The sequence below is a fragment of the Mus caroli genome, chromosome 9 (genome assembly GCF_900094665.2).
Source record: "Mus caroli chromosome 9, CAROLI_EIJ_v1.1, whole genome shotgun sequence".
NCBI lineage: Eukaryota > Metazoa > Chordata > Mammalia > Rodentia > Muridae > Mus > Mus caroli.
In genome coordinates, this window is record NC_034578.1 from 38951937 (window position 1) to 38979678 (window position 27742).

A 27742-nucleotide genomic window follows, 5' to 3' on the forward strand; every position below is an offset into this window, starting at 1 on the left:
ACCAGAATAAGACAGACCCACTTGCCTTATAACCAAGTCCCAAGAATCTGTTCCCACTCACTGCACATGTGCAAATACCTTTGGTCAAGATCTTGCATTCCACTGTGGTCACAGTACATGGTGACAAGCGGCAGTACTTAGACACAGGAATCACTGACAGACACTCTGTCTGTCTCACTCTCTTCAAAACCTTCAGTGGTTACCTAGTGCACTCAGAATTCAGTCAAAATACCTTCCTCAAACATTGCAGATTCTTTAATTTTACTTTGTGTGTGTGTGTGTGTGTGTGTGTGTGTGTGAGAGTATGCAAACCACAGTGCAAGCATGTACAGAGCTCAGAGAACAGTTTATAGGAGTTAGTCTTCTTCTACCTGTGGCTTCTGGGAATTGAACTCAGGTCAAAAGTCTTGGCAGCAAGCACCTTTACCTCCTGAGCCATATGACTGTCCCTCAGTACTAAAGATTCTTACACAATTTCTCTTCACAAACATGAAACAACACATTGTCCAAACATAAAATTCAGCATTCCCCGCCTGAGTACCACAGTAACACACAGCTGCTTCCGGCCAGCTAGCTCCCATCATGAAGTCCTGTTTGCTACAACCATCTACAGCATGCTATTTCCTGCTTCCCACTTGCCGCTCACAGCCTGGATCAGAGGAACCAAGGTTGCCTGGTACTTTCATGCTTCCACCAAAATGTGTGGCGTGTGTACCAAATGCCTTTTCTGACGTCATAAAGTGCATTCTCCTCCACAACTGTATCCAAAGATTTTGTTTAGCTGGCATTACAAAAACAAAACCAAAAAAAAATAAATAAATAAAACCAACCCATGTAATAGATGTAACAAAGTCTGGATTTTTATACCATGGGGAAAAAAAATCCCTTGTGCGATAATAATGCCCTGAACATGCAAGTGTAGGGGCTCTAAGACATGCAAGAGTCTCAAGGTTACCCCAGGTTTTCTAACCAACTGCAAAGCATCTCCTTCCCTTCCTAACCCCCACCTGGTAAGTTTGCTCCAAGTTCTACTTCTCAGGTCAGAGCAGCATATTGCTTGATCCAAGCACCCCTCACTTCACAGGAGAGCAAAGAGCCCATCCACTGTCCACTGGCACAGTTAACGTCTGTTGATTCTGAACACTGCTCTCAGCTGGAAGTTGTCAAACCTATAGGAGGTAGGGCCTGGCTAGCAGAAGGTGACCAGGTGTCTTAGTCAGGATTTCTATTCTTGCACAAACATCATGACCAAGAAGCAAGTTGGGGAGAAAAGGGTTTATTCAGCTTACACTTCCACATTGCTGTTCATCACTGAAAGAAGTCAGGACTGGAACTCAAGCAGGTCAGGAAGCAGGAGCTGACGCAGAGGCCATGGAAGGATATTCTTTACTGGCTTGCTTCCCCTGGCTTGCTTCCCCTGGCTTGCTCAGCCTGCTCTCATAGAACCAAGACTACCAGCCCAGAGATGGCACCGACCACAAAGGGACCTCCCTCCTTGATCACTAATTGACAAAATTCCTTACAGCTGGATCTCATGGAGGCACTTCCCCAACTGAAGCTCCTTTCTCTGTGATAACTCCAGCTGTGTCAAGTTGACACGAAACTAGCCAGTACACCAGGTCAGGACTTAAGGTCATACCCTGTCCCTAGTTCCTTCCTCACCCTGTCCCCCAGTCTGTTGTGATGTGAACAGTCTCATGCAGCCTCTCCCACTGCCATGAGCTGACTCCCCCCGCCCCCCATCCCCACCCTCTATCCTTCCTTAGCATCTCAAATCATCACCCTTTGATACCAGGAGCTGAAATAATCCTCTTGTTACTGTCAGATATTTTGGTCCCAGTCATGCCAATGAACTAATCTAAGTTGATGGAGCCAAGGGTTTTGTTTGTTTGTTTGTTTGTTTGTTTGTTTGTTTCATGGTACAACTTACCAAGAGAAGGACTTCACATGTTCCTGAATCATGATCCAGGTCTGGCCAAAATCATCTGACTTCCATAGCTGCAGAGACCAAAATGACAAGAAGCAGTCATGACATGAGAAGAGATGCATATCCCCACCATATGATATCAGCCCCCAGCACCAACTGGAGCCTAGCCCTCCACGGGGCACTGTGAAGACCTGCACTCAGGCACAGTACAGCAAGCAGGAGCAGAAGGAAGGACAGATCTGTTTTCTAGAACAGCTGGGAGGAAAAATGAGGACAACTCGCCTGCCACTTATGGGTTGTGTCACCGCTTGAGTGAGGAGGTGTCAGAATAGGAGACTTGCCTAGCATGTGTAAGGTCCGGGGTTCCTTACCTAACACTGCAAAAAACCAAAGCAAAAAATGAGGGAACAATGCAAGTATCCACTGGGATACAGATGGAGTGATATGCAGGCTATTCATACAACAGTTTATGACCCTCCTTGCAAACGGAAGGTGATCCTGGCACACCCTGGAGTCCAGGACATTGAAAACACTGTGCTAAGTGAAGTAAGCCAGGCACAAAAAGACAAATCAGGTGGCTTCACTTCTATGAGGGATCCAGGGAGCCAAGATCAGAGACTGAAAGTACTATGGTGACCAGCAGGGGCTGGGAGAAGGAGAGGCAGCAGGGAGTATGGATTTAACATAGACAGGGTTCAGATCTACAAGACAAGAGTTCTGGAGCTTGGTACTGGTGATATTGCACCGTATAAATGTAACCCATATCCGTCAACTGAACGCACAAAAAGTTAAGATGATAAAATGCTCTAAAAAAGAAACATAGACTAAAAAGAGAACTGAAATACAATCTGTGGGCTATGGGAATGGCTTGGTGGTGGCAGAATCCTCATCTGCCATGTAAGAAGCCCTGGGTCTCTTTTTTTTTTTTTTTTTTTTGCCCTGGGTCTCATACCTAGCATTAAATAAGTAAATATGCCTCGGCCATTTCTGCTGACTGCAGAGGGCACTAGCTGAGCCCAGAGCACAAAGATCAACTGAATGTCTGAACTTAGCCGGTGACTATTTAACCAGCTCATCTTTATCAAATCCCCACAACCTATAGACACCAGAGGCTTCCATGGTCCCTGGCAGAAAAGATTAAGAAGCCTGAGACCAAACCTAACAATTGTCCACCTCTACTGGTAAACTGACCCTGCCTCTAAGCTTAGGTTACTCCCTAAGGCTTGCAACGGTAAACAGATCTGTGTTTTGGTTAAACAACCACAGAGCAAAAGAACTGTTTCAAGGCTCTTCTGAGCAAAAGCATTCAAGCCTTCCCAGCCAGAACTTATACAGAACCTGAAGAGTTCACAGGTTTATGCAACAAGACACATTGGAGCCTTGAGACAGAAATCCCCCACAGGCTCTCCCCTGTTAGTTTCCTTCAAACTTGATTCACAATGGGAAATAGACATCATTCACTTTAGAACTCATGGGCAGGCACAAATACAGAGGAAGACTATTAGCGTTCAATATGCTATTAACATTTATAATAACTTCAAATGCAAGTGCTGTGTGCTTAAGGTGGGGCCAAGATAAAGATGAGCGAGAGGCATGAGGGCCTGGGTCCAATCCCAGTTTGTCAAAAGTCAAACCAAATCAAGGCAGCACAGAACAGAAAAGTCAAACAGGAGTATGCCCAGAAGCCACAAAAGAGCTCAGGCTCTAGACTTCTCACGTGACTCTCTCTAACCAAATGTCTGAGCCTCAACTTACCCACAGGCTTGCAAAGATGCATATACAGCAAGGAAGGCCTGCCTAGGGCTGAAGTCACAGGACCTGCCAAGTGTTGGGCACTGGGTGCTGGCAGGGACATAGAGAGAGAGAGTGCCAAGAGGAGTATACTTTTCCTTAGCTGTGGTAAGTGAAATAGTAGCTACGAAGGCTAAGCCTGAGCGAAGAGGAGGGAGGAGGTGAGGTCATGAAAAGGACATGTAATCCACCCAAGCAGAGCAGAGGATTTCAAAAGAAACACATGTGTACATGCACAAACACACATGCGCACATGCACACATACATACACACACAATGCACATACACACACATACACACATACATACACACACACAATGCACATACACACACATACACACATACATACACACATACACACATACATACACACACACAATGCACATACACACATACTCACATATATACACACACATACATACACACACACAATGCACATACACACACACATACACACATACATACACACACACATGCACATACACACACACATACATACACATGCACACACACACACACGTCAGTCTGTGTTCCAGAAGGTTCTTACCTGCTTGTTGGGGTGAGACCTGTCAAAGCCCAAGAGGAGGTTGGAGGCCTTGCTATGGAGGAGGAGATCAGCCGCCCGGAATGGGATGGAGAAGCCATGGATAGTGCTGCAGAAGTCAAACGTGATCCAGAGGTATTGGGCGTAAGCATCCACAAAGATGTACTGCAAGACAGAACAGGCAATCTCAGAGCAGTGTCTGGCACACCAGAGCCGCCTGACAGGTCCCCAAACCATGTGCAAGTAACCCTGGGTCAGGGGGCATGGTTAGTACAGGGCTTCACCTTCTTCCTCTACAGCTCCTGACAACCAAAAGATGCTGGATGCATCAAACCAGGCTCGGTTAGGATGGGGGCAGGGCAGGGAGATAACTCATGGAGAAGGTTCCTACCTTGCACATATTAGAACCTATCTTTAATTAAAAAAAAAAAATGGTGGGCAGTGCCTGTGGACCAGTACCAGAGGTTGACTCTATCCCTCATGTGACACCCATATAGAAAGGATTGCAGAGTCAGGCCAGTAAGACTACAAAGGAAGCCTGTTTAGCCAGGTCATGAGGCTGGCAAACTTTTCTGGTTTTTGTTTTGTTTTGTTTTGTTTTTTCCTTCCCATTGACTTGGCCAACTTGGCTACTCTTGTTCACTGGCAAGCCACTTGGTTACAGTCAGAAGGTGGCTACTGGCAGCCAGAACACAGATGTCCTGCCCATCAGATTAGCTGAACCTAGATAGGGGCTGCCATCACTCCATGCATCCTCTGAGCAACCATAGATCACGCCTTTCCAGGAAAACCATTAAGGTCTCTACATCTAAGATGAGGTCCTCCTCTTTGCTCTTACGCCAGGTGACTGCATGACCCCCAGGAACCAACTGCGCTGCTGAAACTGGCTGTGGGAAGTAGGGGCCGTGGCCTTGCTTTACCTCTTCATACGTCAGTGACTTTAAACAAGTTCTACTTGAATGGCGGCAGCTGCCACCTCCAGACTTCATGAAGACCAGACTAAGGTTGTATAATTTAACGTGTGAAGACTGCAGATTCCATCAGCTATATGCTAGGTGTGCTGCCGTCATGTCACAGTCCAGAATCCTTTCCTAGGTGGCAGAGCCTACGTGAGAGATGGACATGCCCACGGCTCGTCACAGATGGAGGGTAAGTGAGCGGTGAGACAGATGGACCACTGTGAGAGCCTGTCCAGCCCCAGGTATCAGAGGCTACTACGTAGAAGAGGTAGTCACTGAAGAGTGGGTGGAAATTAGTGTGTTTTTTGTTGCCATGGTAAAAAAAAATGACCAAAACCAACTTGGGGGGGAGGATTTATTTGGCTTGTATGGCCCAATCATAGCTCATTGCTGAGGAGAGTCAGGGTAGAAACTCAAGCAAGAGCAGAGGCAGGAACCATGGAAGAAAGCTGCTATCTGGCTTGCTCCCCATGGCTTGTTCAGTTTGCTTTCTTAGACAACCCAAGACCAACTGCCTAGGTGTAGCAGCACTCATAGTCGGCTGGATCCCTTCCATATCAACTTAATAATCAAGAAAATGCCTCCATAGACTTGACTATAGGCAGTCTGACAGAGGCAAATTCTCAGGTGAGGTTCCCTCTAACCAAACAACTCTGGTTAGTGTCAAGTTGACCAAAATTCACCAGCACAGAAGGTATAATTCTACAAGGAAAGAGCACTGTAGGTCTGGGGTTAATGTGACTTTGGGTACAAAGTAGGGGGTTAGGTACTATGATATAGGTTTGATGACAGGCTCAGAGGCCTAAGAAAAAGAAAGAAAGAAGCCAGGGAAACTCAGTTGAGACAGGAACCTGGGCGTGGCAAGGACAGGCGTGCTCCCAGAAGAACAAGAGCGGGGGCCCCAAGGACCAGACAATGAATCAGAGACAGAGCAGAAGGGACCCAGCACCACCCACAACCAGTTCTTCACATTCTACAAGGCAGCCAAGGCAAGGGAATCAGTCCAAGGACATCTCCCTCCATGACACATGAGCTTCCAGCCTCACATCCCTCTCAGCAGCCTGCACAGGAGAAGCTGCCCTGCTCCAGGTCCCTCCTTCCTTCTTCCTGGCCTGTCCCTCCTGCGTTCTCTCTCCTGTACTTCCGCCCCAGCATCTAATGTAAATCTCACACTCGGCAGCAGCCTCATTAAATCTGAGAAAAAAAAAAAAAGGTAGTAAATGTTTTGAAAGCAAGAACTACTCTAAGCAAACTCAACGCAATAAAAACAATTATGATCCTAGCAAGAGCATCATAACGTGGCCATGGATGTCTTCCCTAAAAATAGCCTGCCTCCCTGCTCCCAAACCATCCTGGCTCCTTGAGAAGGAAGGTGGTGCTCTCGATCAGAAAGGATTGCTCCAGAAATCTGTGTCATGCCTTCCTACAGTATCCATTTGTGAGTGTAAAACACCATACTGATTATGATATGCTAATTTTTGTTTGTTTCTCTTTGGTTGGTGGGTGGGTGGGTTTGGTTGTTTGTGAAGAACACTTGCTCCGTGACAGGCAGGGAAGTAGAAGTTTCCCAGGCTATGTCTTGTTTAGACTGTTCCTCATTCACAGTGACTCAGTGTTTTGGGTCATTCTGTCACACCCCCCCTTCTAATAACGAGAACACCGAAGCTCGTGGCAGCTAAATGCCCGAGATGACGCAGGAGCAGAGTCATAGCCAGCTGCTGCAGAGCCCAGTTTTAAACAGCCCATCAATCTTTAGTGCTCTCCGAACCAGAAGCAGCATCCCCTGACCTCAAAGCATTTCACTGTGGGCTTTAACTCACGCATGCACCTCTTCCCCTCGAACGCTCCTCAGTTTTCCCCGAGACTCATCCCCTTGTACCTTCTGCTCCACCCCTCTGCAGCCCCCATGCTCCTCCCATGACAACCTTGGACTTCGGTTCTCTGCAGCTTCCTCATCCCGACCTCCCTGCTTGGTTGCTTAGAGTCTTATGTCCTTTACCAATGCAGTATTCTTCCACACAGCCTCAACCCTGCCTTTAACACTAGATACTGAATGCTTGCTGCAGTTCCGATGTGGTTGGTCCTCTACAGGTTTACAGATTAGAAGCTTGACTCTTGGAGAGGCAATGTTAAGTGGTGGTGCCATTAAAGAGGTGGCTTCTCAGGACTGGGAATGGGAAGATGACTCAGTCAACAAAGTACTTGTTCAAGCATGGGGGACTGAGTCTGGATCCTCAGCAGCCACACAAAAAGCCAGGTGTCATGGTTCTTCCTTCCAATCCCATCACTGAGAACTAATGCTTCATTTTTCAGATTTTTCTCTGTTCTTTCTGCTCTAATTCACCACACCTATTAGAAGGAGCCACGTTTCCCAAAAGGTTCCTGCCCACTACTCCCAGACTCAGAGATTCTCTCAGTGTTCCCCACTGTCCTCAAGGTGAAAGTCAATCCCTTCTACTTCCAAATGGCAGACAGGGTGGCAATACTGAGTGTCCTGCACCGATGCCATAAGCCAGCTTCCCGGAGTCTCTTCACCAACGCCTTCCTCCTACGTGTAGGCCCCTACCAACTCTGCTCCCACTACTGACCTCAGATGTCTACACTAAGCCCCATTCTTAATCCTCAGCATCCCAGAGGGCCTTATCACCTCAAATCATCCCCGTGTTCCACTTAGAAACAGGCTTCACTCGCCACCCACAGCATCTCGTACACCTTGATGCTATGTCACATGGCACAAACCGAATATTCTACCTTAAGTCTTAGACAGCCTTAAGAGTCTTAAGTCTCTAAACACCTGGCTGGTGGGATCTGTGGTGGCCAACCACACGGACTGTCCAACAGACCTGACCTACTAACTGTTTCCTAAATTGAGATCTCAGAAGCATCTCTGCCTACTCTAACCTCAGCAGCCTGTTTGCAACCTCTTAGCGTCCCAGAGGTACTTCTGCAAAGATAAAGTGAGAGTACTGGATAGTTCGATGTCAACTTGTCACAAATTGGGATCATCAGAGAGGAGGGAGTCTTAATTGAGGCCACAGGTAAGCCTGAAGGGCAGTTCTTATTTAGTGATTGATGGAGGAGAGCCCAGACTACTGTGGGTGGTTCCATCTCTGGGATGGTGGTCCAGGGCTCTATTAGAAAGTAGGCTGGCTGAGCAAGCCATGGGAGCAAGCCAGTAAGCAGCACTCTCCATGGCCTCTGCATCAGCTCCTCCCTTCGGGTTTCTGGTCCACTTGAGTTCCTGCCCTTACCGCTTTTGATGATGCTCTGTTATTTGGAACTGTGTCTAAGATAAACCCTTTCTCCCACAAGTTGCTTTGGTCATGGTGTCTCATGGCTGCCATAGAAACCCTAACTGAAGACAGTAGGTTACAGGATTTATCCACACAGTGGACTTTCTCCAGCTTTGATGCAGGAACCCAGTTATGATGGTGAGTTGGAAGCACAGAGGAGGCAAGCAGGGAAAGAAGAGAAACAAACCGTTTCCTATGTCCCTACATCCACCCTCAGCCTGGAAAAGGACTGGATTCATCTGCGTTCCTGCTAAGGTTAGACTGTAAAAGCCAACCATGTCTCCATGGCCCTTGTCAAAGAACTCAGACATGGAGAGTGACTGCCTGCATGGCTATGGGTGCCTCAAAGGCTAGGAGGGCTTCCGGATGGCCAGACCTAAACATCAGATCAAGGAGCAGCATGCAGGGCCAATTAACCAACAACAGAATATATGTTTTGTGTCTCCATCACAAGGCAAAGGCACAGACGATCCTCTTTCCCAATCCACAGCACCTCCATATTGTTGCTTCTTGCTGTCCAAGCCTTCCATAGCTGCTGCTGGCAGCCACATGAGACACTGACAGCCCCATTAAGCATCCTTACATAGCCTGGGCCCAGCACTGTACTCTTAACACCAAGGCACCCAGCCCTGTGTGGCTTTTCTCAGGAAGTGGTTTAAGTTTGGTGGGGGCAGTATCTGCCTTGCAGGGGACAAAGGTAAAAGAAGCCCCACCAGTACAGTAAATGTCATCACGTCCTTCCGGAGATATCTGGGGAGTGTGACAGCTTTGTCTGGGGAAGTAGACATGCTACAGCAAAGTCTGCCTGCCTTCCTCTGTCCTTTCTTCCCTCCCTCCCTCCATCCATCCTCAGCTATAGGCCTCACCTCCAACTGTCATTTTATTCTCCAGAAAGGTAGCTGCTTTGTTTTCTGAGTTCTCATCCCTGTCAGCTCCAGAGCATGCACGGCCAGTTCACCATGCTAAATCTAAGGTGCACACCATGCACCTGAGCTATAAACACACTGTCCCCACCTCTCTGTGCAATGCTGAAGTCTCTTTAAGGTGACCATTCAGGTATCCCTGCTTCCCTCTTAGCCCATCATGTCAGATGCTCTACGCCTTCTGCAGACCAGATGCTCCAAAAGCTCAGGTCTTCTGTCTGCTCTAAGGAAGTTCACAGGCACACAAAGCATCCTTCCTGTCTTCAGCTTTGTGGTCTACAAGCTGTGGTCTAATCAGAAACGGGGAGGAAGGTCACCTTGCCTACATTTGGACCCTAAGCTGGAGGGGGCATGCTGGTACTAAAGCAGGGGAAAGTCCAGGGTGTGGGGAAGGAGGCTTCAGGGCCAGGACTTTAGCCCAAGCTGTGAGATGGGGTGGAGACCTAGCGGTGACAATCATCATTACCAAAGCGCACTCTGGTAATAATCAGAGAACTATCCAGAAGCAGCAGCCAGGCCCTTAGCATCCCGGATACAGCATCTCACCTCTTACAATCCCATAATAAGGTGGCCACTCCCCACCTCTAGGGCCCTCAAGACCAGCCTGACTCATCATAAGGTAGGGGCGGGAGGTGAAGTGAAGACCAGCGTCAGTTCCTCCAATTTCTCCTCGCTTTCCCCTTGGGAAGTGTACAGCTAACTGGCCATTACCCTGAGGTCACCAGGCAGGACTGTTTATTTACCCAGCAGGTACCAGTAACGCCCCTGCTGATAACTAACAAGTCACTGCCTGGAAACATCTCAAGCACTTCCTCCTAAAACAGGGGTGGCCAGGCCCCCAGGAAGTGGGGAAGGGGAAGGGGGTAGGACTGGGAGGGGGAGAATGACAGGACATCTTCACAAACCCAGCAACTAAAAGGCCCCTCCCAGACCCAGCTCCCTCTTGAGAAGGTCTGTTCTGATTGGTCAGGCAACCAACCACATGACTTGTTAAATCTTTTTAATGCAGCCTCTGCTAAAAGACCCAAGGCAACCTGAGAAACCAACACCGAGGCCTTGGAAGGACTCTGTGGCCTTGGCCCAGCAGGTCCTTCTGGACAGGCAGAAGCCAGCAGCTCCCTTCACCTCAGGAAGCTTTTATTGCTGAGGCTGTTTTCTACCATGGGACATTTCCTAGAAGCCATGAAATCTCTACCTCTAGAAACCTGGGGTCTAATATAACTCCCAGAGCAAAGAGTTACCAAGTGGCAGGAAAGCCTAGTAGGCTGCCAGGTTCCCTTCACACTCTGCCAGCTCCATCTGCCTGTGGCCCAGAGTAAGGTCAATGCTTTCTCCCAGTGTATGCCTGGGGCTACTGATCAAAATAGAAAGGTAACTGAGCGTGCTAAATGGGGAAGGTATGAGGTATGGACAAATCCATACCTGCTTCTTAGAGTTTCTTTTCTATATCCATAGAAGTTCCCAAGGAGGGAAAGAAAACAGAGATAGAGAGAGAGAGAGAGAGAGAGAGAGAGAGAGAGAGAGAGATGCATGTTGATAAAGCCAACAAAAGAAACAGTTCAGCATCTACTCTTGGAAGTCCCATATTAGCCCTGTGTACCTAGGAAACGCTCCAGCCACCAGTGAGTCAGGCAATTTATTGGTTGGCAGACTTTCTGTGGTTAAACCTGCCCTTGTTTGTCCAGAAATCCTGCCTGACCAAGTGCTCACTCGGATTATGCAAAGATCCACCTTGAGAAATGTATTCTGTCACCAACTCCCAAAAGCAGACTGAAAACCAGTAGCTGGTGACCCATATGTGCTGCAAAGACAGTAAAGGGCTCCGTGGCCCAGTCCCCTTCAGTGCAGCCATCTTCCCAGAATGCACTGCTCCGAAAACAGAGCCTCCTTACCCTCTTGTTGTCGGCAGGGCTGTGGTAGAACTGGGAGATCACAGCTTCGCTGTTGTTGCCCACGCCAAAGTTCAGCTTCTCTGAAATCTTACTGAATGATTTTCCATAGTCGTAAGACACATACACCTGGAACACACCAAAGGGGAGAAAGAACACGAGTCAGTGAAGTGCTGAACAGAGCAGCCTCTAACTGGATGTCCACATGCTTGCTCGCTTCTACTCCTGATCCTGAAAGAGCATGGTCCCCTAGGTAGGCCCTGATATCACGAACTTCTGATGAGCATCACATGACCTACAAAGGAGAAGCAGGTGACTTCTGTAACTGTCCTCAAAGTTAGGATGGGCTGGGCAATAGAAAGCATGAGAACGCTACAGCCACGCCTGCTCCTGGACCACGCAGTTCTCTCACTACAGAGGTCCCAGGATCACTTGGCAAACACTGTCAATAGAACATCCTCCTCCTGCCGTGTGTTCCAGTCCAGATGTAGACAGAATGCACTCTGTCCCAGAAATTTGCTTTTGCATCTGTTGATATGTCCCCAAAAGGTAATCAGGACAATTGAATTCTTCCTCCATCAGCCAGGAAGTTGGCATTCCTGAAGAGAGAAACCCATCAACGGCCTCCATGAGTGGAGAGGGAGGAGATGCTGAGTGATAAAACATGCACAGAGGTTACAATGCCAGCGGGCTGGAGGGGGAGGCACAGAGATACAGCGTTGTCTAGAATGTATACCCCCTAGCACAAGCGTATACACATATGCACCATCAGTATCAACACCCATCAGTGTTTTGTAACTCTGTAACACGGGAGACCACAGCAGCAGAAGCAGCAAGATCCTGGACCCTGCTGACGACTTGCTTTTCCACTGCCTCCTGGCTTCTAATGGTACAGTAACCACAGAGACACATCATCAGAACAACTGTCATCTGCACACAGTGCACAGAAACAATGCTGATCCCATCCCAGGGATGAGCTTGGGTCAGCGGCACAGCAACCCAACCTGGAGAGCGCAATTGCAAAGTCATGGCCCAGAGAACGCCATAGGGTTTTGTGAGATCGGGGACTTGCCCAGGTAACAGCAGAGGAAGTCAACAGGGCGGGGGCTGAAGAGATGGCACAGTGGCCAAGAGCACTTGCTGCTCTTCCAAAGGAATGGCGTTCCGTTCCCGGCACCCACATCAGAGAGCGCACAACCAACCACTTGCAACTCTGGCTCCAGGGATCTAATGTCCTCTTCCGGCCTCCTCTAGTACCTGCACGTGCATAGGCATTCACATAAATAAATAATAGAAATAAATCTAAAAGAAAAACATTTAAAAAAAAAAAAAAGAACCAGGAGAGAGAGATCCTCACCCAGGCTGCCTGTCTTGGAACTAGTGATCTCAAACCACTATGATCTCAGGTCATGAAGAGTAAAATGGAAGCTGTGGGGTATCTGTAACCTAGACTTTACTGTCTGTGAGCTATGAGGTACTAATATAATCAAGGGATGAAAAACAAACCTGGCAGATGAATATCACAGTGTTATTTTTTTTCAATTACTTATGGGAAAGGTAATTGAGGGAGGCATGAAAGGAAAACAGCAGGCAATTTCCAAGGAAAGTCTGGCTGGACTCAAGCCAGAAACTATAGTGTCATCCCCACCCATTTGATTCAACTACAAATGAGCCTTGAGAGTTTAACAGAAGCCAAGTCCAGTGCTGGGTGCCAGACACAGGGAGACACAAAAGACAGGGTCATCAGACAAGGATGGGCCTGTAAACACGTGAATGCTTGCTTGTTAATGAAGCCATGAACGTACATTTAAGGATGGGAGGCTGGATGCAGGAAACAAGGGGCCATTACCGTTTAATACATGGCAAGGTGAAAGGAGGCAGGGTGTCTCTGCCTCTACGTGGGTGTTCACAGGACGGTGCTGGCACAGGGCCAGCTAGCAGGTCGATGATAGTTCACAGATAACCTGAGTTATCATCAAGAGACCAGGTGGAACCTTCTTGCATTCTGCTTGCCAAGAATGAGCATGGGCATCCCTGAAAGGTTGGGAAGCTATACCACGCAAACTAATGGCTTCTTAAATAGGAAACTGAGCAAGACCCCTTCATACTCCAATATCCTGTGAGGCAATAATCCACTGTGAGAGGTGCAAATGGGGTCCTGTGTTTACATCAAAGCAGGGATTTTTTTCAGTGTGTAATATTCCCTCCCACACATTTGGCCTCTGCCTCTGTGTAGCTTCGGGGTAGCTGGTGTACACAGCTTAGTCAACAAAGACTTAGGTAATGAACAAATGTGCCTATAAACCAAAGAATGAGTAAATGAATGTGCAGAATCAATGAACAAAGAGAGTGAACTGGATTAATTGGTGAGTCATGGAGAAGATGGCTCTCGGTATCTGCCGTGGATTGGTTCCAGAGTCCCCATGGATACTAAAATCTGGTGACACACAAGTCTCTGACACAAAATAGCATAAAACCTACGCAGATTCTCCCACATACTTGAAACCATCGCTAAACAGCTTACCATAATTCAGATAATATATATCTTATAATACGTGAATGGATACTTATTGTTTGTACTGCATTGTTTTAACAATGACAAGGGAGGGGGAGGACTCTGTCTGTATTCAGAATGGATACAACCTTCTGCCCTCACATGTTCAGCTCACAAGTGGCAGAATCACGGAGGTAGAGCTCACAGACACACAGACGATCCACGGACACACAGACGATCTGCTGTTAGTGTTTCATTTTGAGATAATAAAATCTAAGCACCACAGCTGCAAAGGACTAGCCCAGGGTCACACTGGCAGTAACTGGCATGGCTTTGCCAGTCTCTAAAGGTTCCTAGCCTGCTTGCTTGTCTTTTCTCTCTGCAAGTTACCCTCATGGTGATGCCCCCCTTCTCCATACTAATGTCAGGAAGTCTAGCTAGAAGGGAGAAGAGACCTAGGCAGGCAGAACACATAGACTTCCTGAGATTCTCAACAATGGGGCTGCCACGGGGCATATGGAGGAAAAACATCTGCCTCAAGACACCTGCAAACAAACTGGACTGTCTCCGGAGTCTTACACTTAATAGAGGTTAAGAGGAAGTTGACAAGAACCAACCCTAGCCCTGAAGCCAATCCCGGGCCACTCAACAACCTGCCTTGCCTTGTCTGGGTGGAACAACTCAAACAAGCTATTTTTAGCCTGTCCTTGTAACTTTTTACCTTCTCTTGGGCAGACAAGGAGCATTCTCAGGGCTGAGGTACATTTGTCCCTCCACACAGATGGCACATAAGACCTCTGGGGGGCTGGAGTAGTGCTAAGTGAGATGGGGGCTTTTTAGTTTCTGTACTGCACCCCCGAGGACAAATTCTATCTGGGACTGTCTTCCACTCAGGACAGCATGATGCTACTGTCTCACTGCCTGCTGTCATCATCAGGTGAACCTGAGCAGGCACCCGGAGCTCGCTGTCTGCTGCCTATATAGTTTGTTTTCTCACAGATGCAGGGTTCTCCACTGATTCGTCCCTCTCTGACCTCAATATGACACTGTTCCTTAAAGAAAAAGAGAAAAAAGCTAACACTGGAAGGTTACTAAACTGCCCCAAGGTCCCAAGCAGATCATTTCCTTATCCATAAAGATGATCCTTTGAAGTGAATGGTGTTTGATGAAGTTCAAAATTATAGAATGATAATGGAGGGGAGGGGAGACTGAAATGTCAGAAGGCATCCTCTCCCCTGGCACTCTCCCAAGCCCTTTATAGCACTACTATAGTCCTAGAGAGCACAACAAATGCCCACACAAGGCACTGGCCAAGACAGTTTCTGAGTGAAGTCTAGACCTGGCCTGGCAGCTCACACCTATAATCCCAGAACTAGGGAGGGAAAGGAAAGAAGAAAGGAGGAGTTAGTTCAAGGCTAACTTGAGCTACATAGTAAGTCCCAGGCCAGCGTGGACTACAATGTGAGAGGAAATCCTCATGGGAAAAATAAACAAAAAAACAAACAAAAAAAAAGAAATGAAAAACAAATTGCCATAAATTTTAAAAATGAAAAAACTCTGCATTTCTAAGCAGCTCCCAGCAAACACTCATGGGGATGACCTACAGAATCTATTTGATCCCCATTCTAATTTGCTTTCTGTTGCTGTGATAAAAACATTGGCCACGAGTAACTCATTAGGGAAGAATGGGCCTGGTTGGCCTAGAGGTTACAGCTCACCATCTGGACAAGCCAAAGCCGGAATTCAAAGCAAGAACCTGGAGGCAGGAGCTGATGTAGAGGCCATGGAGGATATTGCTTACTAGCTTGCTCCCCGTGGCTCCCTCAGCATGCCTTTCATACAATCCAGATTCCCTAGCCCAGGGTGGCTCTACTCACAGTGTTCTGGGCTCTCCCACATCAATTATTAAGCAAGAAAATGCCCCACAGAGTAACCTACAGGCCAATCCAATGGTATTTTCTTCTCAATTGAGGTTCCCTCTTGCCAAATGACTCTAGCTTGTGTCAAGTTTAGAAAAAAAAAAAAAAAAAAAAAAGCTAACCAGCAAGGGCACCAACCCTTGGGAGTAGGGGAGCTGTTTGTTCTTGCAATACTGAAAATCAACCCCACAACCTTGTACACCCCAAGCAATTGTTTTACATACACTGAGCTGTAGCACTAGGCTGTACACACAGCATCCCAACCAGAAAACTGAATACAGTGGGATCAATGATCATGAACTAGAACCTCTAAAGCTGTCAGTCAAAATAAACTTTTCTCCTTATAAACAGATTGTCTCAAGTATTTTGTCATAGTAACAACAACAACAACAACAAAAAAAAAAAACCTGTAAGACGAGGATAATGTAAATTGCTTGGCTCAAAGTCAGATCATAAATGGCAGAGCCAGGGTTCCAGCCCAAGCATTCTGATTTCAGATGCTCTATGTTCCATCAGCAAGGATGGGAGTTCTGCCACCCAGTTGGTCCGGGAAGAAACCAATCATCATATCACACTGGTCCAAGAAGAATGAGTCTGACTATTCATAGCATCTCGGTTGATTCTGACCCTCTGGTGGATACTGTCCCTAGGTAGCATTTTGAACATTGCACCTGAGTACTCCCTTGTGCCTGCTGGTAGTTGGTTGATTATTTGTTATTGGGACTGGGAGGTACTGTATTTGTTTTTCGAATAGGAACTCACTCTGTAGCCCAGGTTAGGCTTGAACTCACAATCCCCCTGCCTCAGCCCCTTGAGTGCTAGCATCATTACCTATTACAGCAGTGCACAAGTACTTTCTGAAACGCATCACCAGAAAGCAAAAGTAAAGAACTGGGCAGAGGCCGGCTGAAGCGCATCCTATGTTGTAGTTCTTCTGCTCATTGCAGGAACAGATCACCTTTGCAGGAGACCACCCTCGGCTAATGATTACTGACGACGGGTGGTTTGGTTTGGTTTGGCTTTTGCTTATAAGTCAGCCATCTGGGATCCCAGTGTCCAGGCCCAGCCTTGTTTACATACAGAGTACTCCTGACCTCAGCCATTCTCGGCCCTTCAGGCAGGCCTTATCTCCACACAAGCTCTATCCCCCCAGAAGGGGCATTTCTGATCCATGCTTCCAGTCCTCTTTAAGGAACATTTGGATGCTCCCTTGCCAGTGCCACCGACTCGGCCTCTGAGTCACCATTTATTTTTGCACTAACTTTTCACATCCGAACATTTCGGCTTTGGCAGCCAACTCTTTAATGCAGTTTGTACACGGACAGAAGAACATTCTGCCATCTCTACTTATTAACTCCGGACATTAAGTTTCCTTTCCATTTAATCTTCTCTCATATGTCACTGTAGAATAATGACTTCAATAAGTTCTTCAAAACACATAAACATTTCCACAAAATAAGAGCTGAGTTGGACAGGCTAGTGATATGTGGGTGGTCAACACTCCCGGTTCACTCAAGACTGAGAGGGTCTAAGATGTGACCTTTCAGTGCTTGGCACAAAAAAATGGGTCTTTCTGGTGATTCTAAGACAAATCCATGATAGGACCTCCATTTTCATGATGTTCCACCCCACTCCCCACACTGACATGTTGAATGACCCGTGGTGAATTCATTTGTGCCCTAAGTCCCTTTGCATGTCCAACAAAAATATTAAAAAATGCTTAAATATGTTCAGCTAAAATAGGTAAACAACGACAAATTGTTTATAGGAAAGAGATTATTTTTCATGCATAAAATACCCTGAAGGTTTCTCAGAATAGCATAGAGCTGGCTTTGGTGCCTAGAAGAAGCTCCTATTAAAAGGTACTAGACTAAATGTATACACAGGTACCTACAGAGCATCGCCAGCCAGCAGGCATTCATACACAGCCACCCACGTGCGACCACAGCTACTGCTTGCAAACCTTGAACATATTTATATATAAATTGGTCTAAGTTGTTGCCCGAAACAAGCCCAGCCTTGTCAAGAGCAAAACAACCAGACTAGCCATTATCTGCATTATCTCATACTCCATGGCTCAGAATGCTCTCTAGGCAGCCTGCAGCTGATGGGCAGCCCTTCTGTAAGCATCCCTGACTGTGGCCACCCTAATCAACTTCTCTAGAAAACATCCTGAGACTAACTCTGAATATACCCAACCCAGACAGCAGATACACAGACAGGGAGCTCTCAGACCCCAAACGCACATGCACGAATCACAAAAGCACCTTTAAAGCAAGAGTATAGAAAGCTCTAGCCAGAATGCATACAATAGAAGGTCTACAGCATGTTCTAGGTACAAGGTCACCCTTGTGAAGAAGGTAGACACCCAGCCAAAAGCAGAGCAATTGCTTTGCCCACAAGTAGAAGCCTGGACCATAGACTTGGGAGCCAAAGACCAGCTCTGACCCTACCTTTTTACTTGGCCTAGGTAATACACTTTATCTGCCCACTGGTAAGACTTAGCAGTTTTTCACAAAAAAAGACTTCTGGGCTGGGGTTGAAAGCTCAGTGGCAAAGAGGTTGCCTAGCATGTGCTAGACCCTAGATTTTATCCACAATACCAGAGAATAAAACCAATGACCTATATGGCCTTGTGCTGAAAAATCAGATCTGGCTGTACTGGGCCAGTAACCTGCATGGCTCCCACATCCTAAGACTTATTTCAGCACGGCCCTGAGAAGTATTTCTGCTGCTTCTTAATGCCTCTCTCTCTACCACTCACCAAGCACCAGACACCACACTGAAATCAAGAGACAGACAATGTTTCTTGAGCCTGTGTCTCTTTTTAAAGGTGCAGAAATGGCCTATCCAAGGCCAACCTGGTCTGCATAGAAAGCTGCGGACTAACCAGGGCTGCATAGTGAGACCCTGTCTCAGAAGAAAACAAAACCAACCAACCAAACAAACAAACAAACACCCTTGGAGGTAGCTTCCTGGCTCCATCCCCATCCTGGATCTGGGGCTCTTGCGCAGGCTTCTCAGCTTGTAAACTTGTTTCTTCAAATCATCTAACCAAAACATCATCATCATCAACAGAAACAGTGGAAATTAAAAATTAAGAGAATTTGTGTCAGGCAGACATGGTGGCTCCGGCTCAGCAACCCAGCACTAGAGAGGCTGAGACTGGAGGACTGTGAAGTTCAAGGCCAGCCGCAAGACGGCCAAAGAAGCTATGGAGTATGCTAGAGAGTGAGACCCTGTAACCAACCAAACAAACAAACCTGATAGATGATACATAGATAGATAGATAGATAGATAGATAGATAGATAGATAGATAGATTGATTGATAGATAGATGGGTAGATAGATAGATAGATAGATAGATAGATAGATAGATAGATAGATAGATAGATGATAGATCAGACAGATAGATGATAAATATACATAGAGATGTTGCTAGATATATGGACAGACAGATGATAGATTAGATAGATGGATGGATGGATAGATAGATAGATAGATAGGATGATAGAAGATAGAGAGATAGATGATACAAGATAGATGACTGACAGACAGATCCATAGGAGATATAGAGAGAGCATGGATATACATGCAGATAAAGGGATAGTATATGATGAGTAAAGAAGAAAGAGATATCATCTGTCAATAGCTCATCAATCTTGTTGGCATATGGAAAAAAAAAACAGTTTAACTTGATCTGGACCAGCTCCAAGTCAACTCAGCCCTGGAGTGCTCTTTGGCACTTAGTAGAGCTATGAGTGCAGACCACCTGTGAGCTTTGGACCTATCAAGGCAGACTACCTATGACGTCACAAAGTCACCCAACACTGCACACATCTCCTTGGATGCCTCCACTCTGTGTGCAGTACACGAGGGAGGCACGCATTACTTTCCATATCTCTTCACTGATGTATCGTCCTTACCATCCATCCCTAACTATCCACTATTTTTTTTTTTCTGACATGACAACCTATTAGATCAGAAGGGGGATGTCACTAGGAGGACCCAGAGCCACACAGATACTTACATCGCTGCTCTTGGGCTTTGCCAACGCCAGGCTGTCTCGGGCTAATGCCACGATCACGTTGCTTTTCTCTCCGGCCCAGTGCACCACCATCTGATTGTGGGAGTCATTCAGACTGACCTGAAAGAGACCAAAAGGAAATCAAGACCCACAGTGACTGACAGCCACACACATTCCAAATCAGGTCTCTTAGTCCTCCTCTGTCACTCAGACTCTGAGATGGGAAGTGTGGGGGTCAGGGTAGACTCTTCTCACTGCCCTGCAAGTTCTACCATTAGCACCTTCCCCAGGAAGAAACACCAACCGCTTTTACAATCGGTGACCCTGTGGATTTAACCAGACTGCAGAAAATCTTCCCAGGATAGCACTGCCCAAGGGACTCCTTTGCTTTGTTTCATTGTTGTTGACGTCAGTCCCCAGCTACACTGATCTTTACTCTGTGTGTGTGATGTGCACCTGTAAGACTGTAAACTAATCACTGAAATGTCCTGTTTGTTCAAAACGAAATTCTCCATAGGCTTGAAATCGTGGGATGGGAGAGAGCGAGCTAGTTGAGGATGGGCAAGGAATGGAAGGAAGAGCTGGTCTTTTTTTAAAATTTATATTTACACATATTTAGCAAGCACGTGCACACACACACACATGCACACATGCACACACGCATGCATGCACACATGCATGCATGCACACACATGAACACACTACAGAGCATGTGTGGAGCTCAGAGAACAGGACAACTTCCTTGGAGTCAGGCCTCTCCCTTCAACCACATGGTTCCTGGAACTGAATGTAGGTTATCTGTCTTGGCCACAAGCACCTTTACCTCCTGAGCCATCTCACCCATCAGCGGGAAAAACCAGATGGTCTGCAGCATGGTAGGATGGCTATCATTGGCAACAAGCCACCACGCCCGGCTAATTGTATTCAAAAATGGAGGAGTTTTTAAGTAGTCTCCACGCTGACTCTGACTGGGGTGCCTGTCTCTTTGTTCCCCGACCGTTACCTAAATGTACCAGTTATCTCTATCACACACACCCTGAAACAGCTTCACACTGTACCTCGGGAACACGGGCCAGTGGTGTGCCAATTAAAAAACAATTTAAAGTATTTTTCAAAATTTTACAGGCTAAAAGGTCACATGCTTTTTGAGCTTCATGCTAAACCAGTGTTTCGTGGCGGGGAGACATCACTGTTCCACGTCAGCTAAGCATGAGAGGCGAAAGGAAGGCTGCCTTATGCGGTCTCTCTACTTTTTCTTGTTATTTGTTTAAGACAGGGTCTCATTAGGTAGCCTTAGTGATCATGATCCTCCTGCCTCAGCCTCAGTGCTAAAAGAGATAACAATGTGTCACATGACCTTTTCATTTATTTTCCTTTTAATGTTTCAAATGAGGAAACCTTTCTCAGATCTGAACAGAGGTAGCCTTTTAGACTACTGCTAACAGAAGTCCCCAGACTTGCAATTTTGTAAACCAGCAAAATAAAAACAGAATATATAAGCCAACCAACCAAGGACTAGGTAGCCATTTCTGTGGATAAGCCACCATGTTGCAGCTTGACCACCTACTCTCTTGATGTACTTTCTGAAATCACCATTAGACTCTTCTTCCCCAGCCTGAGACAGCAAAGGTGTATCCCAGAAACAGAGCTCTAGACAGAAGACTTGAAGAGATGATCCACAGGACCACTCTACCCTGGACCATGCACAGTTCTGTTTTCTTTCCCCATCCACAGGTGGCAACTCCGGATCCTAATGGCCCAGATGCAAGCAGAGAAACAGGGTAGAAAGAGCCTGGGTTCCTGATTGATAGGCCTGCCGCTGATCAAGAACACTCCCTCTGAACTGATTAGAATTGAGAGCTATCCTGAAGCTAGAAAGCTTTCAGCGTCTGTCTGTAGAAACTGAGGAAAGCTATAAGGGGAATAAAGAGCCCTTTGTTCCTTCAGCTCGATCTTGCCTCATGGGCCTAGCTGTGTGGCCTTTTCTCCTTTCCCTATTGTGGCTGTGGCTACCACTCTGAGCGCAAGCGTTCTCGACTTAGTTGCCATGCACTGACAGACATCAGCTCCAAGATGACTCACTTTCCAGAACACTTGAGCTCTACTCAACCTGTAGGGACACCGACAAGCTCTGGTGCATCACTGAGAAGCTGGACAAGGCCTCCCCAAACCCAGAGCTCCTGCAGAGTTGTCTGAAATAAGCCTAGTCTGCTGCCAGCCTCCTGAGTCATCTCAAACCCACAGGCTTGGAGGCGGAGCTTTAGGGACTCAGAGCCTGCCTCTGAAGCCAGAGAGCTCACCTGCCCGGCCCCAGCACCGCTCTAGAACTAAGGACAAGTTCAAGTTGAGTGGGCCCACACTTCTCTCTGCAGAGCTCTAGCAGAAAACCTGCCCCTCTTCACAGCTCCACCCTCTTCCTTTCCCTTCTTCCTCCACCCTTGTGTCTCCCCACCCACTCCGTAGGGGTGCTCTCAGATGTCACAAGGGAAAAGAAAAACACCTGGGCCACAAACTTGGCAGCCAGCCCCACCAAGAAGCTAACTAATCTACAAAGGCCCTGCTTTGGGTTTGAGGCACCTGCATCTAATTTGATCCAAGAATCAAATACTAAAAACTACCTGAAGAGAGATGGCTTCAAATAAATAAAAAGAGATTATGTGTATGTATATATATATATATATATATATATATATAATGAATATATATATATTCATTCTCATTACCAGTAGATAAGTCCAGGCAAGCATCAACAGAAACATGGAAATCAAAAACAAATAAATTATTTAACTCAAAAAATAATAATAAAACCAGCTAAGGGACTCCCTCACCTCCTCCCGCCCCCAAGAGTCAAACTTTACTGTTACTTTCTTTCCCTTCCCCTCCCTTCCAACCTAGGCTTCCAGGAAAAAACTGGAAATACTGCTGGATCAGAAGCCCACCAACACCTCAGACACCTCAGACACTCACTCAGGCTAAAACCCTCTCTCGCCTACAAAACCATCTGCACCCTAGGAACAAACAAGACACCTATGTAAGTGACACTCAGAAAGGGGTTAGGAACCTAGGAGAATCACCGGAAGTTCACAAGAGGTCAGAGATGAAAAGGCCCACCTGTATTCAACCTGGCCATCCTCAAAAGTGGGGCGGAGCCCTCCCTCTGACAGGTTAACAATCAGAGGACACTTTGAACAGGCTACAAAGTATTACAGGATCAGAGTGGGGAGGAGGTCTGACAACACTTGCTGGGGGTCTTTGTAGCAGAGAGCATAGGTTTCGTTAACTGATCCTAAGGGGTGAGGGATAAAATGGGCACACAAGAGAGGCATCAAAATATTCCAGGGTATTCTTATAAAGAGAGCCTCTGAGGGGAGGAGCAAGCTCAGTGGAACACCTTTTTTTTTTTTTTTAAAGCCCTTTCTATCTGATGTCCCCTTTATCCCTAAGAGCAGACTGGAAAAGGGCAGCCCAGCAAAGTGAAAGAGAAGGCTCCCTGACAAGCAAAGGCTTGTCCAAGGGTCACCAGGCACTCACACAAACAGTTCAGTTCCTTGCCTTGGCAGAGATGTCAAGCATATCCAGTCATGAGAATACCTCCCTGGTGAGTCACCACTAATCTTCAAGGCAGCCCAGGTGCCCATCCCCCCACCCCCAAAGCACAGGACCCAAATCAGTAGCAGGAATCGATGCACCCCAAGGACAGTCAAGGGAGCCAGGAGAGGAAGGTCAGCACACCATAAATTTTATTAAGATCATGACATGCAGTCTATTTTCCTCCTGTCCATAGCCGAACTACAGGAAAAGGCAGGATGCAGTCCCCAGGGGACTATGACCGAGAAGCCAACAGCCCCCAGGGCAGCCCACAGCATCGAGAAAGCATAGATTCCTGTGGCTTGATCCCCTTGGTGATTTCTAGTGTGTTTGGGTCCTTTGCCCGGCTCCACTGCCAGCTCTCCCGATCACCTGCCCTCTACAGCAGCTGCAGGCTTGCAGACTGGTTCCACCAGCCTCTCCCACTTAGTTCCACAGGCTGATCTAGGAGACACCGGTCTGCCAGTGGGCGGGAGAAGGTGGGAGTGTGACTTTTCCGGGAACATAACCTTGATGTGTAGTCAGTCATAACCATAACCCCGGGGTGTGAACAACCTTCCTTCTCTTGTCTCTGGCTCACAGGGCATAGCTGGAGCCTGATAAATGAGATGCAATTAATTGAGGCCTGTAAAGGCAACAGGGAGAGGCCGAGTGCCTCTGCTGGGGGTGGGGGGGATGTGATTGCATGCTATAGGGATCTCTGAATAAAACTCCATCTTAGATGACAAACTAAATCTATAGGCCTGTCAGACCTCTGGTAGGCTCACAGGCGAGGGATTTAAGAGAACCCCAAGAGGCCACCTGGTCTAGGATGAAAGCCCTGGAGGTAACTCCTTTAGGCTCAGACCTCTAGAGGTTACTCACTCTGGCTTCAAAACCAGAGGTCGCCTGGTCCATAAGCAAAACCCTAGAAGCCATGGGGCCCAGGATCAGTATCCCAGAATTCACCTGGTTAAAAAACAGAGACCAAGAGATCTGCTGCCCAAGATCAGAAGCCCTGCAAACTCCTCCATTCGGAGGCCCTCGGAAGGTAACCCATGAATGAGCATTTAAAAAACACATAGAAGTCTCTAGCTCATTTGGGAGATGATGAATCTGGTCTGTTCTCTTGCTTCCAGGTCGTGAGAAGCGAAGAAAACACTGTGTTGGTGGGCTGAAGAGAAATCAGCATGGTCTTTGCCGGGGAGCTGCCATGGTTGTTAATGAAGGCTCTATGCAATGCTAACTCATTGCTTTACTACAATGTGCCAGGCACAAAAGGTCACATGCTGTATGACTCAGTTTATATAAAATATCCTGGGCAGGGAAATCCACAAGGACAGAAAGCAGATGAGGGGCAGCCAGGAGGCTGAGGAGGAGGAGAGGAGGGAAGAACTGGTTTTCTTTAGGATGTAGAGAATGTCATGGACGCAGACACAGAAAATAGATACACAATGCACAATGCACGGACATTCCAAATGCCACTGGATTCTCAATGGCTGTTATGTAAATGCCGCCCCATTTTAAAAAGCATTTCTATGACCCGGGTAGAACACACTTCTCAAGTGCAGATCCAATACCTAGGAGCTCCTACTTGTAAGAAGTACTTATTTCCTTTCAGCTCACAGTGACCCCGATGCTACCAAAATATGCAGCTCAAAGGAGTCATAATGGAGACCGGCTGGGGACAGGATCTCTGGCCAAAGCAATACTTCAAAGCGCTGTAAACAGCATCTACATCGTCACAGCACACACATCAACCTTGTGGTCCCCAGCTGGAGCGAGTCACAGGCTTACAGGCTCAACTCCTGAATATTAGCTACTGCAGGCTCTCAGCAATCACCCACTCCTTGGCATAGCTCAAAGTCTTTATCAAACATCACCACCCGCTCTGGCCATCTCTCAGTCCCCCTGCATGCCCTAGGGACCCAAGGGATGTGAAGGAGTATCCTAGAGGTATGAAGATCTGATTCTTATTATTGGGAGGCTGAGGGGGAGCGGGCAGCAGGGCAGAAGAGAATCTTCTGCTGTCCATTCCTTGGGCTCTGAGCTGTTATAAATAGAAGGGAGGAAATAAATTGCTAAGCATATGAAGGAAGAGCTGCGCACCGCCATGAAGTGCACACTGAGGTCTGCTGGATGCCAGGCACCCTGCGGGTCTTTAATCATGTCTTACCTCTGCGAGCATACCAAGGACTTCTGGGAGAAAACAGGGTTGCAGGTCTGAAGACAGGCTGAGGGATTGTCAAGAAAGCCACCAAACTCATTACGGTCTTGGATCCTTATTCGAGAAGATGGAAGCCCTTCCTGGAATGGGTCCCACCTCTCTTCACTCATTTCTTCTACTATTACCTCCTTCACATTGGCCAAACACAGAGCTGAAGATGCCCTAGACACCCCCAGCTAGACATCATCATGCCTCCTGCATGCTTGTTTCTAGAACAGACCTCGAGGTGTTACAAACAAGGCAGCCTGGTTCAGTTCTCTGCCTCACTGGCTATGAAATACAAAGAAGTGGTAGTTGTTGTTGTTGTTGCTGTTTTAAATCAACAGAGATATAAAATAAACACCCTTATCCTTCAATTCTGAGGATTGAGTCAGCACCCCCAAGTACCTGATACCACAGGAACCTCCAAAATCAAAGATGGACTGCCCATGTCCAACAACAAGGTTTTTTCCAACCAGGTGACCTAAATGTGAGGCATGCAAATCAGCTCCCAGTGTCCCCTTTCCAGACCAAGTCTCTACTATATTTAGAAAGCTCATTACACTCCCTGGACTTCCTACCTCAGGAGAACTGAACTCCAGCATCTGAGTGCTCCCTGAAGACAGGCCTGTCTGTGCGGTCAGCACACTCACTCACTTGACCTTGGAGTTGGCTCAAGATGCAACCTGGACTCACAGAACTCACTAACCACTTAGCTGACAAAGTCATGCTGCGCATTGTATAGATGAGGAAGCAAAAGAATGACCTTGAACTAAAACCTGGCATTTCACTACCATCTTCACCAGAGCTATGAGGTTGTCACAGACAAAGAGATGCATAGAGGGGGAAGAGAAGAGGGAGTAAGGGAAGACTTTTCCTCCTACCACACCAGGAGAACAATAACCACATTCTCACTGGCTTGCATGATCACCCCTAACTGTCATTCACTGTCATATGCCACACCCCCCAGGTGAACACTGTCACCAGACAATGAACCTGGGGGGCTGGGGGGAGGGGGAAACCTTCCCTTCCTTTACTTGTGGGTAAGATAATAAAGGAAATATCAAAATCAGAAGGAAACTCAAAAGAACATCTAACAACTACTGACTAGAGAGGCTCTGCTCTGAGATTTACAGGGAACATTCCCTACTGCCATGAGATGGGACCTGGGATCTCCAGTGCTAGGCATACAAACACAGTAAACATCCCCAAAGTGTACAAGAGAAGCCATGGCTCACCTGCTTCCTGTGAGGATTTCCCAAGAAAACCCAAAGCCATGCACGAACTCCTTTAGAGACAAGAGTCTAGCTGTGTAACCCAAGCTGCACCGGAACTTACCGAGAAGTTCAGGCTGACCTTGAACTATCAATTCCCCTGCTTCCACTTCCCCCAAAGGTACTTCTACTACCTGCAGCGGGGTTCCAGGCCACCCACTTTCCCCAAACTCTCCTATTTGGCTCCCACAGCTTTGCTATAAATAGCTGCTTACTTCGCTCATTCAATAAATGTTTATTGAGCATTTACTGTAATCCAGATGCTATGCTAGGTGTTAGGAAAGCACCAGACTTCTCTGCCTTGCCTCGTTTCTCTCAAATTAGTAGAGGAAGAAACACCAAGTAACAAATTTAATGAGTGGTTAAACTCCAGTTGTCAAACAGAGGCCGTGACTTCACGTGGAAAGGACAATAGCACTTCCTGGATGAGCTAATAAAACCAAAGATGGAGAGGGAGCAGTTAGGGGTGGAAGGCTGCGACAGAAGGAGAGGCACACAAACCTAGGGAAGAATGAGACTCAGATTGGAAGAGCCCTAAAATCTACCATCGTTGAAAAAGTTAAAAACAGGAGCATAGCCAGAATAGCCTAGGAGAAGAGGGGATTATATGAGAACTCTGGGGCTTAGGGGAAGGAGACTAAAGGATTACACAGGGAAGGAAGGAAGGAAGGAAGGAAGGAAGGAAGGAAGGAAGGAAGGGAAAGAGAGAGAGAGAAAGAGAGGAAAGAGTGGAAAGAGAGGAAAGAGAAAGAAAGAAAGAAAGAAAGAAAGAAAGAAAGAAAGAAAGAAAGAAAGAAAGAAAGAAAGAAAGAAAGAGGGAGGAAAGGAAGGGAAAGGAAGGAGGGAAAGAGGGGAGGAAAGAGGGAGAGAGGGAGGAAAGGAGGGAGAGAGGGAGGGAGGGGGAGGAAAGGAAGGGAGCAGGGGACAGG

General features: G+C 47.1%; 1 protein-coding gene across 1 annotated transcript in view; it reads right to left on the reverse strand.

Annotated features, from left to right (window-relative positions):
- The window catches only part of Sorl1 (sortilin related receptor 1), a 155911-nt gene that overhangs the window by 118306 nt on the left and 9863 nt on the right, over positions 1–27742 (reverse strand). Inside the window, exons 2-5 of the mRNA XM_021171441.2 lie at positions 19770–19886; positions 11330–11455; positions 4266–4427; positions 1931–1998 (exon numbers count right to left, since the gene is read on the reverse strand). Coding sequence (XP_021027100.1) covers positions 1931–1998; positions 4266–4427; positions 11330–11455; positions 19770–19886 — 473 coding nt within the window. The remainder of the gene's footprint in view (positions 1–1930; positions 1999–4265; positions 4428–11329; positions 11456–19769; positions 19887–27742) is intronic.